At 40.8% G+C, this 19,575-nt stretch overlaps 1 protein-coding gene across 3 annotated transcripts in view; it reads right to left on the reverse strand.

The window, feature by feature from the left end:
• Positions 1-2,140: 2,140 nt before the first annotated feature.
• LOC311253604 (protein FAM184A-like) overlaps positions 2,141-19,575 on the reverse strand; it is a 200,268-nt gene continuing 182,833 nt past the window's right edge. Inside the window, exons 23-24 of one of the 3 annotated variants that reach the window (XR_014621718.1) lie at positions 16,050-16,143; positions 4,629-4,748 (exon numbers count right to left, since the gene is read on the reverse strand). Coding sequence is in view for 2 of the 3 variants with exons in the window: in XM_084347699.1 (XP_084203825.1) it covers positions 4,634-4,748 (115 nt within the window). In the remaining variant the exon portion in view is untranslated. Of the gene's footprint in view, positions 4,749-16,049; positions 16,144-19,575 lie in introns of all 3 variants that reach the window. The other 2 variants (XM_084347699.1, XM_084347698.1) reach the window with 2 other exon arrangements.

The raw sequence follows: 19,575 nt of genomic DNA on the forward strand, positions 1-19,575 counted from the left end.
CATGAGACAGAAGAGAGGATAATTCTGTCTAGATGTGGACTGGAGATTAAATTTTCCAGCGGCCCTGATTATCATTTATTGAATGTCTTGTTAACTGCATCTACATTCACCTCTGTTGAAAAAGGAGTGGTTAATTGACCAGTTGGTGGTCGTATGTTGGCTCAGGTTTATAGCCTGTCAATCTATGCTATCAGTAGAAGTTTTGGGCTATTTTTATGGAGGTAAAATGTCGCCATCTCTTGGTGAATTTAATTCACAACAGTCATATAAGATTAGATAAGGTAAATTAAGATAATCCTTTATTTGACCCACAATGGAGAAATTTTAAGTGTTGCAGCAGCAAACAGCAGTCTAGGAATATAGAACCTAATTACTAAATGTATAAATAAGTATATAAAAATATTTAAATATAGAAATATCATCAAATCAAATCATAATGAATATTATTATTAGTTGTAGTCGTATTTGCATAGACTGCATTTTAATCTTTGTGAGGAGGCTAGCATCATTGCAGTAACCCTGTTACAGTTGCCTTTGCTGAACAAAAACTGAAGCTCATCAATGGCGCAAGAACGCTTGAGTGGCCTGGCTATCATAAGCATCACCTCAGAAGTGGCACAGCAGCTGTCATATGATGACCTCATTGATGACTTAGCATCCAGAAAATGCAGATGTGTGCATCTGTAAAAGGCTTCTTCCATTGTTGAAAGAGTCATTTTGTAATTGGGGGGGGCCTCAAAATAAAATTCTGCTTAGGGCCCCAATTTGGCCAGGGGCGGCCCTGAGTGTACCAGTGTTCATACATGCTCATTCATTCAGTACCAAACAATCTCAACCAGTGTCCGTTTAGTTGCTGTTCTGGAGCGTTCTAATTATATGATCTTTGCCAACAGAAGGAGTTTGCTGTACTGGAATCAAGTTATCAAACTCCAGCTGAAAGAGATCATGGGATATGATGATAAAAGCTCTGGAACAGCTACTAAATGGACTACACTGTAAAGTAGATTTTTATACCATCATTAAATTACTGCAAACAATGGCTGCCTGGTAGGATGGTACCAGACTGGTTGCTTCTTAATTTCAGCGGCAGTCTTTTGATGGAGCTCAAAATCCGGTAGAACGAAACTTGTTTTTTTAGAAGAAATAAAGAGTGGCAGTAAAATTGGACGTGATTGTGAGAAAAATATTTAAAAAAAAACAAAGAAAAATCTAAAGACTTCTGCATTAAATGTCAATATTTAACAAAGTTGTTTGAATAAATATAATCTTCACAGTGTGCATGGAGGAATGAACCAGTGTTTCATTCCTCCAAGTGTTTGGGGCTATAATCCGAGAGAGGACGCTTTCGTCTGTTTCTATTGGTCAACTTTTTTGGCTGGGGTTTGTCATATTACAGGTCAAAAATGACAGATAAACCATTACATTTACCGTATTGGCTTTGATGACATTCAGCATTACTAAAGCATCAATGTCATTCATATCATAAGAGTTAGACATTAGAATGCCACAATAGAAGTTTGCTGTAAAGGGTTTGTTTTTTTTATTACAATAACTATGGTCCCACTTTATAATAAACATCATTTTTAAATGGAGAAGTCTCAGATGCTAGCTGTGACTGTCCATCCCATATGACACATGACACAGGTCCTGTCTCAAGCTGGTTCCAGGAAGTGTTTCATTTTTTAATTTGACAAAACAGTATTTAATCTGGAAAAATATGCAGGATTGCCATCTTACCCACAGGCGTGTGCCGTTTTTCCAACCTAGTTTGTATTAACAACAACGCCCACTTCCACATGACGAAAGCCTTGATGGTTGCGTTCCCGCAAGCCCCTTTATTCCCCTTCAAATCATATATCAACCATGTCATGTGGCTCTGGGTAAAGGGGCAAAGATATTCATTTCCAAAATGCGGCACTGTTTAATTTTTAAAATAAAATTGCTAAAATGTAGAACAAAAATCTTTTCTATGTCTTCTAGAATTCAGTCAATCTTTTTAGTGTGGTTTACCACTTACAAGGTACTTAAGTCACTTTCTCTGAGAAAGGTTAATTCAGTTTCTTGTGGTTGGATTGTATTGGTGTGCATTAATATATCATGCTAACAATTGGAATTGAAACATTTCCTGAAACTTTGAGGCCTCAGTTGATTTTTTTAATGGAAGACAAGCAGTGATTGGAGCTGTAACTTGATTTAACATGTTTGTGTTGTTGTTGACTGGACCCCGCTGGTGTAAATGAGACAGGAAGTGAACTGTCAAACCTCCCATCTCTCTATCCACTTTTCAAAAAGTAAGAAACGGTGCCTATATCAGGCTAATGATGACCATGCAGTTTGGAAACTGTACAGGATATAGAATGGACCTTCAGGTCATGAGAATTAAGCAGTACAAGAACTATGTAAACTTTCAATTCAATTTAAAAAAACAGACAGTACACCAAAAACAAGAGATATGAGGATTTCAAGTGAGTGACAGCAGCATTATGATAGTGTTCCTGTTTTCACATGCTCTATGGCCTGGCCCACAGGCAGAGACATGCAGCAGAAGAGTTCAGTCAGTGACATGAACTCCTATCTTGTAATGAAATTAAGTGTGGTGACTAAACACTCCTTGGCAATAAAAGAGTTTCTTGGAGTCGATCAACTCCATGTGGCTGACAGAACTCCTCTCTGTGTGTCTCTGCTCCACTGGCATCACAAACAGACCGTAGAAAAACAGTAGCTTGTTACATTATAAATACTGGTATAATAAAAATATGAGGGGTGCTTGATTCACTGTCTCTTGATGTTTCCCCTCCTGGGACTGCTGGAATGGTAAAGCAAGCACCCCTCAATTAGCTCAGAGATCTGAAAATGACTTTCAAACATATACTGTATGTACACAGTCCAAGCTCCGGGACAGCAAGCTAAAGTTAGGTTGTTTTTTGCTGGTGTCATTACTGTGGTATACTGTAGTTTATCGTACTGTAGAGGCTGGAATCAGCAGCTAGCTCTGTCCTTTTTCCTCACATGCATGACTGAATGTGTGTATTTACACTGCAGATGGGCCACAGCATGAAAGACCAAAGGCGAATATCAAGGCAAAAATTCACTTTCTCCCGGCTGAACTTTCAAAGCACTTCTAGTCAAATGACAGCTTGTAAGACACATGTTGATGTAAAAAAAACCTTAACTCTTTATCTACACTATGTTACTGGTGTCACACTGCAACACTCACTGCAACACTGTTTGTGACTTATTTGTATGAGCTTCAAAGACATTAGGAGGGACATTATTTCATGGAGAATGTTTTGGGGGGTTTTGGCCAGCATTTCTAATGGTTATGACACAATATTATATTTAAAGTAATGTTGAGATCCGGGAACACCATCTAACAGGTTAGCCAGATCATCTAATCACTTCATTTGTTGGTAAAATGTAAAGCTACTGCAAGGAACCTTAATTTTGTATAGCTTCTGTTGGCCTTCTGTGGACAAAGGTTGACAAAAATGGTGAAAAGAAGTATAACCATTCAAAAATCCATTAAAATGTGCTTTCAGTTGTGAAACTCAAAATGAAAAGTATGATTGGCATGTCAGCAGACATGTTTTTAACATTTTTATCAGTAATGCTTTATTTGTATTTGTATTATTTGTTTGCATTATTTTGGAAGAGGGTGGCAGCAGGGGGTGATCTCTGACCCTGCTTTTGTTTTCAATGATTGAAATTGAAAGCTCATTTTAATCAATTTTTGATTAAAAATCAAAGTGGTGACACCCCTAACTGACAGTAGAGATGGCCCAAAAACTATTAAAAAACCCCATCTAAGTTGTAATATGTATGCAATATTTCTGCTATCTCTTCTTGAAACTAATGCAATGTCTGTTCAGAGCAGGTCGATTGTTTGACCTAGTTGCTAGTAGCTTTTCACGAGAACCGCTCATTCAAACTACGTCACACTCAACACTGCACTTCCTTGGGTCCTAAGCAATACACCTGCCAAGTGTGAAGAGGATCAGATGAACAATTGTCAAGAAACCTGGAGGACTGATAAGATTGATATATGATCATTTTAAACAACAGAGAATTGCTAATATTTCCATGTCCTGTTGATTTGAAAAAAATGATAACTTTAAGAGATTACTGTAGGCACACATCAATCTTACTTCTCTTACTTAGTATGCAGTCAAGACCCTGTGGGGACATCACACATTTAAAGTTGAGAGTGAAATGTGTCTCTTAAAGAGCTGCGAGTGAAGCTCTCCAATACCTCAGTGTCATGGCTAACATTTACCACTCGCTACTGCAACTTTATAGCTCATAAAAATGTCATGCTTAGCACAACTGCAGATGGTATAAATGAAGAGACAAATGACTGTTGGCTAACGTGTGTATGTGTTCCTCACCTCCTGCTATCATGCACACACTTATGATAATGCACTGACGAGCCACACCACTCATCGTGCTCACTATGTATGGAAGCCCTAAGGTTGCAATCACACTAGAATCTCAGTCCTGCACATGACTGATGGAATGCTATGATAAGCAGTGGACGTTAATTAATGTCTTCCAAATGACTTTCAAGACCTGCTGTCCAACTTTAGCTCTCTGTCCCATCACTTCATTTTTTGAAATAATTGGGGTTTTTTGCCGGTCAGAAAGAGAAGTACTGGGAGTACAGCTCCTCTTCCTTTGCAACGTATTCTTTGCCTTTTCCTGCTTCCACACCCCTTGGGTCGGATGGTGTCGTGGCGTTGGCCTCAGGAAGGCTGAAGGAGAGAAGAACAGATGTGTTAAACTGATGAGAAGGTAGAGACAGAGGTACACTCACAGACAGACATATGTTTACAGTTGAAGGTATTAGAGCCAGAGTGTCATCAGGGAGATCCAGTGCAATCAATGCCAAGTGACGGCTGGTGTGCTGTCCACAGTTCAGGATGTAGTTCAGTGAGTCCACACATTACCTTACAGGGACTTGGTTTTCAAACACATACAAGGACACTTTATATACAAGGCACATGCAAAGGGGGAGCTTGGGATCAGTTAAATTGCGAGGCAGCTGGATTCGCAAGATCACATGGTCATGTGATCTTCCAAATCCATCTTGCCAGGCTTTAAGCTGTGCACTTGTGGCTGAATACACAGTGGGCGGACCAATCAGCATCCAATAAGGAACAACTGGCAGCTATGGGAGTGCTTTAGACATGATGACCAGCGACAGAAGGGGGTCTAACTTTGAAAACAACAATGGCAGCTCCTCATGATGTTAGCGTAGATGCTACAGCATCAGTTCTATCAGAAATGGAGAGTTTATTTCATTGAAAGAACAAAGAACAGCACTGAAGGCTTTTTTCCATGAAAACATAGTTTTGCTTCTCCTGACTGACATCAATAAGATTTTGTTTTACCAGCTGGCTACACTGGTGGTAGCGCTGTCCTACTTTTGATCTGATTGGTTGATAGACAATGATAGACAGATGATTTCCAAACTGTATCTAGCTGCACATTTCCAGCTGGGTCTGTGTCAAACCATCAGAACTTCCACCCATCTGTTTTCTTTACCCAGCATACAATGGGCAAGAGAAGGGGTACACCTTGCATGAGTCTATCACATGTCTCACAATGTTCAACTCAATGAACAGATATCTGTATAAGAATGCAGAATCGATGTAAGGGACAAGATTTTGGTCTTGAAAGAGTTCTGGTTTCTGTCTGTAGTCTGTTTGTAGTCCAAGTAGTATTGACCCATCACATTTGAGTGAGCTTTGGCTGCATGCAGGTAAACAGTCCATGAGGAGGGCAAAAGAACACATGGGGCCAAAATCCAATATTTGAACACATCAGCTCTCGTCTCACAGCTTTTTATTATGTTTTTAGTATGACTACGTATGAAGCAATCCAGTCGTAGGCATTGTCCCCATTCACTAGGGGTGTAACTAAACCAAAAACACATGGTACGATATCATCACGATATATAATCCACAGTACTATTAGTATACAATTGGTATTCTACTTTGTTTCTACACTACCAGTCAAAAGTTTGTATACACCTTCTCATTCAATGGTTTTTCTTTATTTATATTATTTTCTACATTGTAGATCAATACTGAAGAAATCCGAACTATGAAGGAACAAATATGGAATTATGCAGTAAACAAAAAAGTGTTAAACAAACCAGAATTATATTTTATATTCTTCAAAGTAGCCACCTTTTGCTTTGATAACACCTTTGCACACTCTTGGCATTCTCTCAATCAGATTCATGAGGTCATCACCTGGATGGTTTTCCAACAGTCTTGAAGGAGTTCCCAGAGGTGCTGAGCACTTGTTGGCTGCTTTGCCTTCACTCTGCAGTCCAACTCATCCCAAACCATCTCAACTGGGTTTAGGTTGGGTGATTGTGGGGGCCAGGTCATCTAATGCAGCATTCCATCACTCTCCTTCTTGGTCCATTACAAAGCCTGGAGGTGTGTTTGGGGTCATTGTCCTGTTGAAAAACAGATGATGGTCTCACTAATCGCAAACCAGATGTGATGGCATGTGGCTGCAGAACGCTGTGGTAGCCATGCTGGTTAAGTGTGCCTTGAATTTTGAATAAATCACCAACAGTGTCATCAGCAAAGCACCCCCACACCATCACACCTCCTCCTCCATGCTTCACGGTGTGAACCACTAATGTAGAAACCATCAAAGACACGGCGGGTGGAACCAAAAATCTCAAATTTGGACACATCAGACCAAAGTACAGATTTCCACTGGTCTAATGTCCAATCCTTCTGTTTCTTGGCCCAAGCACTTTTCTTCGTCTTGTTCTTCCTCAGTAGTGGCTTCTTTGCAACAATTCACACAGTCTCCTCTGAACAGTTGATGTTGAGATGTATCTCTGCTACTTGAACTCTGTAAAGCATTTCTGTGGGCTCTAATCTGAGGTGCTGTTAATTTGCGGTTTCTGAGTCTGGTAACTCTAATGAACTTATCCTCTGCAGCAGAGGTAACTCTTGGTCTTCCATCCTGGGGCGGTCCTCATGAGAGTCAGTTTCATCATGTGTTTTTACGACTGCACTTGAGGGTACATTCAAAGTTCTTGATATTTTCCGGATTGACTGACCTTCATATCTTAAAGTAATGATGGTCTGTTGTTTCTCTTTGCTGAGTTGTTCTTGCCATAATATGGATTAGAACAGTAGCGCTATTCACTGTATTGAACTGTGTACCAACCATAGCTCTGCACAACAGGGCTGGACTGGTAATCTGGCATACCAGGCATTTTCCTGGTGGGCCGAGAGTCCTCAGGGTCCGATGCTGTTGGATTTTTTTTTTTTTCCTAAGAGACCGGCCCACAATTTAGAGGGGGTGGCCCATTGGTCAGTCTTCAATATAGACAGTGGACTGAACCAATCAGCATATAGTACGAAAGCGGCCCCACCCCTTCCCGCTGTCCCCTGTAACTCCTGCTAGTTTCACAGTGTTGAGCATGTTTGTTGAAGAAGTTGCAACAAGGAGCAACAAAAGCGAAAGTAAGGGGGTGCGGAGAAGTTGCGTGTAAAGAAATTGATGAATCTCACTGTAGATGCTGCAAAATGTGCAAAGATCACAGACATGTTAGCTGGAGGGGCTGCTGTAGCCTCCACGTCCTCTGTGACAGCAATGCTGCAGCAACAGCAGGTTGAAGGTGGACACAGCAGCAGCGGGCAGGGAGAGGAGCAGCCAGAGATGCAGGCTTTTGACAGGGAAACTGAGGGACAGAGTGAGCAGGAAAGCGTAGTACAACCGGTAAGCAGGTAGTAACGTTAGGATAATACAGGGACTTTAGCTCTATTACATGAGAATGATGAGCAATGGCGATTGATTAGTAGGCCTATCAATATTAATTGGTATTCCATACTTCCCAAAATCTGGCAGCCACGGCACCTTATTTTGATAAAAGGCTGAGAAGTGTTGGATGAGCAGCAAGTGTCCATTTCAGGCTACATCAAAACATTTTAGATATTTAGGTTAAAGGTGTGTTGAAAGGCTGCATAGTAGTTTGAATTTGTAGCAACCCTCTATTCTGTGGTTAAACATGTTTTAAAAAGCACTCAAACAAGTGAAATAACAGATTTCAAAACTGCTAAATGATAAGTAAAAGCTTTGCAATTTAAGCATTACTAAAGTAAGTGTAAAAAACAGAATAACAGTATTATTAGCAAAAGGTATGCCCACATTGAATAAGAGTAAGACAGTGTCAAATGCTTTTAAGACATAGCTGCTTTGCACGAGTTCATACAGCAGCCCTGTTTTTAGCCTGATACAAATGCATGTTATAGCTTTTTAAAGGAGGGAGCACCTTTTAACCTGAAGAATTAGAATTGATCTACTATATCAGGGAAATTCAGAAAATACTAGAGATGATTTCAATAAAAAGGATAAAAGAATCAATTGAACTACACAGAGCAGACAAAAGTGGTGGAGTTAACAATAGACACTAAACTTCTGATATTTAGAAAGTTGATGATACATTATGCATGTATTATTATCAAAACATAAAAATGTAACCTTAAGATACTGAATAGAGCTGAGTAGATAGAACCCAATGAAATAAGATGGAACAGCTCCAAGCATTAGTGGGATAGTCCCATATTATAGTGTTTTGATGGTTTAGATTGTTGCAGTTTTTCCAGGTAGTTCCAAATATTTTTATTTTTAATTTAGTTTTTTAATTAAGTTTTCAATTTACCACTTAATAAATTGCAACAATCTCTCCCTCTCTTCCTCTCTAGTCAAGCCAGGCTGTTGAGGTAGCAGTTGAGGAGAGAGAAGAGAGACTAGACTACTTTTCCCATCCTGAGCCTGCTAGAATGCAAGGTTTTGTTGACTGTTCATTTTCACAAAATAAGCAATATAAGTGTGAAAATTGATTTAGTTGTTTGTTTGAAATAAACACATTTGTAGTTATGTTTAATTAGATCAACATTCTTTGTATCCTTTTCTGTTACTTACTATTTTTAAGGTTGTGTTAATTACTAGTCGGTTGTGCTCCGCTAATTATGAGGGGCCGGTCTAAGCCAAAAATTGACACACACAACGATGGTCTCAAACACATTAAGAAGGCAAGAAATTCCACAAAGTAACTCTTTTTTTTTTTTTTTCAATGGTCTTTTTATTATTGACAAAGCATGAATTAGACAATCACTGTACAGGAAGATCATTTTTTATTTTTTGTCCAACATCCACCCACGACACAACAGCCACTAAGAAAAAAGTAAATAGAAATAGAAAAGAGAATGTATACGACGGAGTATTAGGGCCACATTGAGGGGGGAAAAAAATCACAAACTTCGAGAATAAAGTCGTAATTTATGAGAATAAAGATGTAATTTATGAGAATAAAGTAGTAATTTATGAGAATAAAGACGTAATTTATGAGAATAAAGTAATAATTTACAAGAATAAAGTCATAATTTATTAGAATAAAGTCGTAATATTAAGAGAATAAAGTCGTAATTTATGAGAATAAAGACGTAATTTATGAGAATAAAGTAATAATTTACTAGAATAAAGTCATAATTTATGAGAATAAAGTCGTAATTTACGAGAATAAAGTCATAATATTACGAGAATAAAGTCGTAATTTATGAGAATAAAGTCATAATTTATGAGAAAAAAGTCGAAGTACTTAAAACGGAAGTAGGTCGATTGAATGGTTGTGACAAACAGGTGATCAGATTGTTTACAGACGTATGTTGATCTTGACAGGTTGCTTATTGTTTACAGAAAAATGTATTGATGTGTTTGCATCAAACCAAAGTTTTTATTGTTTACAGAAAATGTATTGATCTGTTGTGATCAAAGCAAGGTTATTATTGTTTACAGAACACATGTGTTGATCATTTGTGATCAAGTTGTCATGGATTACAAAAGTAAGCCAAAGACATTGGATTTCTTGAGGTCAACTTGCAGATCTTTGTATGAAGAGATTTTATTCTGACTGTTTACTTACTTGTGAAGTTATTAAAAGTAAAATGTCTCTGGAAAAGATGCATTTTCTTGCATAGTCTTTTTAAAGTCCTAATACTTATGATGATATGATGCTGATGTGCCAAAAGATTAAGTATCTCCTTGTTTGTGAAACCTATCCTAAAGTACAACTCCACAAAATCCTCCACGGCCCTCATTTTACCAACTGTCTTCCTCTAAAACAACAGGTTAGAATATTATGACTTTATTCTCATAAATTACGACTTTATTCTCGTAAATTACGACTTTATTCTCATAAATTACTACTTTATTCTCATAAATTATGACTTTATTCTCATAAATTCCGACTTTATTCTCGAAGTTTGTGATTTTTTTTTCCCCTCAATGTGGCCCTAATACTCCATCGTAAATGTAAATAGACAGAATAAAAATCGAAAAAATTATTAACAGCCATACTTAGAAAGAAAGGGGGGAGAGAAAAAAAAAAAAAAAAAGCTACTCTGTAACTATTGTCGAAGATTTCTCATAGAATACCAAGAAGGGGCGCCATATATTGTAGAATTTGTTCTCTGATCCCCGAATAGTGTGTTTAATCTTCTCTAGATTCATACAGGATATCATGTCTCTGAGCCAGTGTGAGTAGGAAGGAGGTGCTGAGTCCCTCCACTTAAGTGAAATAGTTCGTCGAGCTAGTAATGAGGCAAAAGCCAGAAAGTTGAGCATAGCTTTAGGTAAGTCCAAATCTGGAGCAATGCCAAAAATACCAGTCAAGGGATTCGGTTCAATTTGGTGTTGAAGGGTTTCTGATAATGCATGGAAGACCGATAACCAAAAGTTACTTAAAGAGGGACTAAAGAGGTTACTTAAAAAGTCCAATACATGTGGTGGAGTGAGGCAGGTGCACCTTTACACTTATCACATGTAGGGTCGACATCAGGATACATTCGCGCTAGTTTGGTCTTGGAAATGTGGATACGATGCTACTACTACTTTACTACTACTTTAAATTGCAAAAGTGCATGACGAGAGCACATCGAAGTGGAGTGTACCCGGTCCAGCACCGAGTCCCATACGTCCTCTGTAAAGGTATAGTTTAGGTCTTGTTCCCATGCAGTTCGTATAGCTGCCATTGAAGAGCAGTGCAGCTTGGAAATAAGGTTATATAGATTAGACATAATACCTATGGAAGTGGGGTTAACAGAGAGAAATATATCAATAGGGTTGACTGGGGGTTTATAAGGAAATTGGATCGTTAAGATCGTTCAATGGCAATCGCGAAAAGGAGTGGGTTTAGTGGGCAACCCTGTTGGGTTCCACAGTGTAAATCAAAGTTTTCCGAGTAGTGACTATTTGTCAGAACAGAGGCTGAAGGATATTTATACAGTGTTTTGATCCAGGATAATAAGACCGCACCAAAGCCAAATTTTTCGAGTGTACAAAAAAGATAGTTCCATTTTACTCTATCAAAAACCTTCTCAGCATCCATAGAGGCAAGGCACTCTGAATCTACATGTTTGGGGGAATATAGAATGTTAAATAGCCGACGAATATTGTAAAACGAATGACGTTTTTTAATAAATCCAGTTTGATCTGGTGATATTACAGAAGGAAGGATAGCCTCCAGTCTACAGGCCAAGATTTTAGCGAGGATCTTTACATCTGTGTTTAATAATGAAATTGGTCTGTATGAAGTACAATCAAGTGGGTCTTTGCCTTTTTTCATCAACAGGGAGATACAGGCCTGATCAAATAAGGGAGGGAGTGCACCTGAGTTAAAGGAGTCAGAGAACACTGAGCACAAGTGGGGGGTTAGATCAGCAGAGAATGTTTAAAAAAAATCTGATGGGAGCCCATCTGGGCCAGGGGATTTGCCTGATTGCATAGATAATATCACTGCTGAAATTTGATGGGCGCATCAAGGTTATTTCTCAGGTCTTGAGAAAGGGACGATAAGTCAAGGTTATTAAAGAAGTTTTCCATCTCCAGCAATAAGTTGTTTCGCTCTCAACCCACGCAGCTGAGCAGCCAGGAGTTTGCCAGTTTTCCCACCATGCCCATAATAGTTACTTTGACTCCGAAGTAGATGTTTTTCAACTTAGCGAGGGGAAAGAATGTTAAATTCAGCCTGAAGTTTCAAGCGCCCCTTGTACAGTTCAGGAGAGTGAGAATTTGCATATTGTTTGTCTGAAAGTCTGATTAGCAATGTCGGTCTGTTTTTGCTTTGAGCACTTATTTTTATAAGCTGCAAATTATATAATTTCTCCTCTTAAATATGCTTTCATAGCTTCCCAATGAAGAAAGGCTACCCCAGCCCTGAGCTGCTTTAGATGTGAAAAAACTTTGTTTCTTTTTACGGGGTGATTTAACCCCTTAACGTTCCAACTAATGAAGTTGAGATTACCCTTCATCTACAACACTTGTAGAAATAGAATAGAGTGAATAGCTCCAAAGGGAAAAGGAAAAAAATACTAAAACAAAACAAAAAAAAAAACAACCACTTATGAATTATCCCCGGCTAACCAGTCCAAACACACCCTGAACCCCAAGCTCACACAGTACTCTATGGAGCAAACTCAGAAAGACCTCCTCAGGTCTCGTCCTACACATCCCCAGAATATACTTCCTATTTTACTAGCTCCAACAGCTTGACAATATTGAGCGACTAACACTCAAAACAGGCTTAAGCAACCATGAGCAATAACAGTGAATCTCCCCCTGCACGCTGCACCTACAGCTGTAGTAATCTCCCCAAACCAAGACTACTCAATTGAAAAGTAAATATATAAACAACAGAATTTAAGAAGCACAGATAGATAACTATCTGAATTGTCATATAGCTGTTCATAAATTCGCCTTTATACTCAAATTAAAATATGGGGAGATAAACATAAAGGCAGCTGGATAACTCAGCAAAGAGGGCATATATCAAATAAAGTAAGAAGGGAGAGAAACCTCTCAATTGTCCTCAGTTATTTGCTCACAGATATCAGATTATACATTACGGCAGATCTAATGTATCCCACGTAGTCATCGTTGAGTATTCAGGGCGGAGCGGGCTCATTCTCTCCCAGGTTATGGATGAATTTTGAGGCTTCAGTGACCGAGATCAGCCCCTTCTTCTCACCGCTACGGAGAGTGATGCGCAGCTTCGCCGGATAAAGTAGAGAGGGTCGGAGTCCTCTTTTATAAAGTTCAGCCGTGACATCTTTGTATTCAGCTCGCTGCTTCAAAACGGCAGCGCTGTAATCATCGTAGAGTCGGAGTTTATGGCCACGGTATTCCAGCTCTCCTTTTTTGCGTGCCTCTCGCATCACCAAGTCCTTCACCTGGTATTGATGAAAGCGAATGATGACGGGACGCGGTCGGTCCCGTGGGCCAGGCTTGGGCGCGAGACTGCGGTGGGCTCTGTCCAGGTCCGGGGGAGAGGGGAGTATTTGCTAACCCAAGACATCAACGAGGAGTCCAGAAAAAAAGGCAGTCGGGCGTGCGCCCTCAACGGACTCGGGCAAACCCACAATACGAATATTCTGTCTTCTGCTGCGCCCCTCTAAATCAGAGAGTTTAGACTTCAGCCACTTGTTGTCTTCCTGTAACGCGGATCATGTAGCTTTCAAGTTGCTGCAAATGTTGGCCAACCTCCTCCGCATTGGACTCGAGATCAGTTATACGCCGTCCTTGGCCTGCGACCTCCACTTGAACCTTGTCTAGCTTAGCATCCAAACTCGCAAACGATGACGAAGCCCTGTGTCTCTCGAGCAGATCCGAGATGCTCTCCGCTGATGTGTTAGCAACGCTGCTAGCGCTAACTGTGGAGTCCTCTGCTGCTACGTCTTTCTTGGGTTGTTTACCAGATCTTGACATAATTACTGCCGTAGTATCAGTGTTATTCCCGATTGGACTGAATCGTTCGACGTTGTGACGAGAAATGTAGGGTTCAAATTGGTAAATGAAAAAGTTAGTAGCGGGAGCTAGAGAGCTGCACGCCTAATCCATGCTCAGCAAACCAGAAGTCCCCCACAAAGTAACTCTTGACAAGGCGCAGCTGTTAATTGAAAGCCATTCCGGGTTACGACCTCATGAATCTGACTGAGAGAATGCCAGTGTGCAAAGCTGTCATCAAAGTAAAAGGTGGCTACTTTAAAGAATATAAAATATAAAACATATTCTGGTTTGTTTAACACTTTTTTGTTTACTGAATAATTCCATATGTGTACCTTCATAGTTATGATGTCTTCAGTATTGATCTACAATGTAGAAAATAATAAAAATAAAGAAAAACCATTGAATGAGAAGGTGTGTCCAAACTTTTGACTGGTAGTGTATGTACAACTGCAAAACAATACAGCAGCCAGCAGCCAGTAGCAATCCCTCTCTGCCTCTGGTTGTACAGCGGGACTACCAGGGGTGTGTGACATGGGGGACAGCTGAGAACAGGCATGCACGCATTCATACTGATTGCCCTTGTTAGATCCATGAACATTACAGGAAAAATAGCCACATGGTAGGTTGGTAGATATTGTCACAGTTCTAGACGGTATTGTGGCATTTTCTTATCGCGAGATTCAGTATATCGTAACATACCTACTATTCAGGCATCTCAAGCTGCTAATTAAACTGTAAACAATGACCAATATTGGCTCGATTGTCGTCTGACGGTAGACAATGGGTTCAGACACTGAACAAATGTAGACCTTAGACACACAAACACACACACACACAAGTTCACACATACAGCTCATTAAGTATTTGTGGGAATCCCAAGGAGATTCAGGGGACAGTGTACAAAAGTTCTATGAAGACCTTTGTGGCCTGACAGGGAGCAGCACAAAGTCTGAGCAAACTTCCTAAAAAAGACGACATCTGTGGCTGTCCTTCTTTTGATCCTGTTCTTAAACAGTCAATCACAAATCTGACAGTGTCACAGAAATACAATGCATCATTGGTTGAGTACTATTTTGAGGGTTCCACCACACCCTGAGGCTTTTTAGATCAGTGGTCGCCAACCACCAGGCCACGGACCGGGTCATTTGGTACCGGGCCGCACAGAAAGAATAAATACTTTATTTTATTTCCGTTTTATTGACAATCACACCCTGAAAGATGTTTTATTTTGAAAAAACTGATTCTCTTTTAATAACATCCATCTGTCCCTCTTGACGCGCTTGACATGTACCTGTTTCAGTCACGTTATACCAAAGAAAGTAAGCCCACAAGCTAGCTAAAATGAGTAGAAAACAAACGTCTTTGGAGAGCTACTTTGCAAAGGGGAAAAGGCCCAATGATGAGACAGAAGAAGAGCCTACGACTGCAAAGAAAATGAAAGCTACATTTAATAGAAAATATCAGGATTCATACTTAAAATACGGGTTTATCACGACAGGTGATTCTGATGCACCAAGCCCTCTCTACATAATATGTGGTGATAGTCTGTCAAATGAGGCAATGAAGCCTTCAAAACTGCTTCGGCACATGGAGACCAAGCAAGGGACTGTCTCGTTGCAGAGAAACAAGCTAAGGGTTCCCACTGATTCTGCATTATTGGTGAGTAGTATTTGCGTGCACTTTGTGTTTGTTATTATGCTCATTGTATAATTTTATTTTATTTACATGTAATCCCCCCATTGCCAGTCCGTGAAATAATGTCTTACATGAAACCGGTCCGTGGTGCAAAAAAGGTTGGGGACTGCTGTTTTAGACACTTGGTGGCACATTGTTCCGTTTTATCAGAATAGAATCACTATAAGTGACAGCTGGTTAGATAAAGCAAATCTGTACATTTTACACAATGTAAGAATAAATTGTTGTCTACTAATGTAAAGCTACTGAAAAACTGCATTTAAATGCATTTAAACAAACAAGAATTACATGCATGACTACAAGATTCAGCTCTGCTTTAGCGACTGATAAAGACAAAACTTGTGTTTAAATGAGAAAACCGTTTTCTCCTCTCAATTCGAAATAATACACATGCACGCACGCACGCATGCACGCACACACGCACAAACACACACACACACACACACACACACACACACACACACACACACACACACACACAGGACAAAAGCCAAAAACTAAAGAAAAACTATGTTTGTTAGAACAAACTTTCAGACTTCTCATTGTTGTACGCCCTCCAGCGGCAGACCTCTCAGTGTTCTCGTCAGCACTCCTTCATCTCTTCTCTACTGGTTGTCTGCCGCCTTTTGTCTGGTAGAATAAAAGCACAAAAGCCTTATCTAAGTTTCACATTTGCAGCAGTCACTTTTAAGTTACTGCAATACTTTTAAATTTTTTCTTTACTTCACTCAGAGTTTGAAGTCCCATTGAGACTGATTTGAAAGTGCAAAGTTACAGAGTTGGCTCCATTTAAGAAGCAAGGCAGACAGACAGGACAGCGAGGACTGACAGAAGATTGTGTCTCAGATTTTGTGATAGTTCCATGATTGAAAAATGGGAAGTGAGATGTTAAAGCATAATGGCTCAAAAAGGGATTATATCTCTGCTGACCCTGAATTAATAGAGGAAGACTAGAGGCATTTAGTGAGATGAATAGATCCGTTTAGTGCTCAGTGTTAGCTGAAGCCCAAATTAAAATATAAATCCTTTAATGCCTTTAAATCCTCAATGGCACACAGAATTTAAAAAACAAAAATTCAGACAAAATATTGTATTTTGAAGAACTACAGCTGACGAAAGTCAATGTCTGAAAAAACAGATTGAAGAGACTCTGTTTTTAAACATGTTGAACAGAACCAGACCTCTGTCTAGCTGCTTTCTGTAGTAGTAGTAGGACTACTAGTCCCAGGAGGCTTAGCTCCCACAAGGCTGTGCGTGTTATACTCTTCCTGGTTGTCAGTAAAGAGTTACGTCGCGAAGAAACACATCGGTGTCTGTGTTATTATTATACATGGTGTCAGAAGTGGTGAACTGTAAGTCTCCGCGGTAGTTTCAGTAAGAGTGTTAGCTCGCGAATACAAAAGTTTTGTGCAGTTTGCACCGGAACTGGCCGCTACGAAGACGATGGCAGAGCCCCGAGCAGTATAGAGCAGAAGGCTAGCTTGTTAGCACCAGCACACCGGTGAGTGAGTCGAGAGAGACGGCGCACCCGAGGACCCGGATTCCGAACGTGAAAGGACGAGGGAATCAACGCAGATGGCGACAGCTGTACAACTAACACCCCGAGACCCATCCGATCCGCAGATTTGAGAGGTTTCGCATCGCAACGGCTCTCGATCAAAAGGAGGAGGAATACCAGGTGAATTCACTCGTGTATGCTATGGGTGATACAGCGGATGATGTGCTAACAGTTTTACCATTGACTGATGAGGATAAAAAGAAATATGAGGCTGTCAAAGCAGCATTTGAGCAGCACTACATTGGAAAGCACAAACTAATTTTCGAGAGAGTGCAGTTTAACAACAGACGTCAGCATGACGGAGAGACTGTGGAGACTTATATCACAGCAGTACACAAACTTGCTGAAAATTGTGGCTTTGGAGTATTGAAAGAGGAGCTCATAAGGGACAGAATCGTAGTTGGGATAAGAGACAAAAGACTGTTTGAACAGCTACAAATGGACTCTGACCTGACACTTGCTAAAGCCATAAGAAAAGTCAGACAAAGCGAAACAGTAAAGAAACAGCAGACTATACTCCACAGTGACACAATGGGGGACATAAAAGCAAACATGGACGCCATCAAAACCAAGAAAGAAGAGAGGAAACAGAAATGGCAACAAAAGCCAAATAACCAGATGCAGAGAGAGTGTGGCAGGTGTGGCCGTAAACAAAAACACTCATGGAAAGACTGCCCGGCGAGAGAGGCAGAATGTCCGAAATGCAGGAAAAAAGGACATTTTGCTGCAGTATGTCTCACTGGGGATGCAGTAGGTCTGCGCGAAGTCACAGAGATTCAGGGCAACTCAGACACTGATGATTATTATTTTCTAGGAGACATAGGAACTGAAACCTCAGAACCATGGATGGAAAGAATCCAGCTAAATGGGGAGAATGTTGAGTTTAAACTAGACTGTGGGGCAGATGTAACATCAATACCTGAGAGACTGTACAACCTAGAGAGAGACGGGAAACTGCAGGAGCCTAAAAAGAGACTGGTAGGGCCAGGTGGATATCCACTTAAGGTAAAAGGCTGCTTCAAAGCAAACATGGCAGCAAAAGGGCGCACCACCTCTCAATATATCTACATAGTGTCAGGACGAGAACATGCACTTCTAAGTAGACCAGCTTTAATAGCCTTAAAGCTTGTAGAGAGAGTAGATGCTGTCATGGAAACAGAGGCAGACTTTAGAGCAGCCTATCCAGATGTTTTCCAAGGACTAGGCAAATTAAAAGAGCCTTACCACATACAGCTAGACCAAGGTGCCACACCAGTTGCTCTCTCCGCACCCAGAAGGGTCCCCTTGCCCCTCAGAGATGCAGTACAGGCAGAGTTGAACAGAATGGAACACATGGGAGTTATCTCTAAGGTCACGGAGCCGACAGAATGGTGTTCAGGAATGGTTCTCGTTCCGAAACCAGGAAAGAAACCACCAAGGATCTGTGTGGATCTCACACCCCTGAATTCGGTCGTGAAAAGAGAACGTCACATTCTCCCAGCTGTGGACCAAACACTGGCTATGATGAAGAATACCAAAGTTTTCACCAAACTGCGATGGAGTGCTCTGTCATGCGGACGACGTCCTCGTGTATGGCAGGGACAGGCAGGAGCACATCCAAAGATTGCACCGCGTGCTTAAGAAGATACGACAGGAGGGTCTCACTCTGAATGAAAAATGTGAATTTGCAAGAGAAGAAGTCATGTTTGTGGGCCACAAAGTCTCTGCAAAGGGCATCGAGCCTGACCCAAATAAAGTCAAGGCTATTCAGCAGTTGCCACAGCCCACATGCGTGGAGGACGTGCGACGCCTCATGGGCATGGCAAATTACCTTGCCAAATTCTTGCCCCAGCTAGCCACAATAACCACACCGCTAAAAGAACTGCAGAAAGAGAGGAATGAATGGATATGGGCAGAGCCCCAGGAAACAGCCTTTCGGAGATTGAAACAAATACTGAGCTCTCCAGACGTGTTAGCCCAGTATTCCAACACTGCTGAGACAAAGGTTGCTGCAGATGCATCGTCATATGGCTTAGGAGCCGTTCTCACCCAGCAACAGCCTGACGGCTCATGGCGACCAGTGACATACATTTCTAGCGGATTAACAGACACAGAGAAGCGCTACGCCCAAATAGAAAAAGAGGCGTTGGCAACTACATGGGCGTGTGAGAGACTCACAGCTTACCTGTTAGGGCTACATTTCACACTACAGACAGATCATAAGCCATTGGTTCCACTGTTGAGCACAAGAGGGTTAGACGACCTCCCGCCGCGGAATCCTGAGATTTCGTCTGCGGCTGCTGCGGTTCTACTACACCATCGTCCATGTTCCAGGGAAGCAACTCATCACAGCAGATGCCCTTTCCAGAGCTCCCCTGGAGGGTCCGCCTACAGCAGGAGATCTACAGCTGGAGAAAGACGTTGAGGTTTTGGTGGACTGTGTACTGTCTTCTTTCCCAGTTACAGAGAAAAGGCTGGAGGAGATCAAAAAGGCACAGAAAGAAGATAAAGTGTGCACAAAAGTG

This window comes from Pagrus pagrus (assembly GCF_965226575.1).
Source record: "Pagrus pagrus genome assembly, chromosome: 24".
Lineage (NCBI taxonomy): Eukaryota > Metazoa > Chordata > Actinopteri > Spariformes > Sparidae > Pagrus > Pagrus pagrus.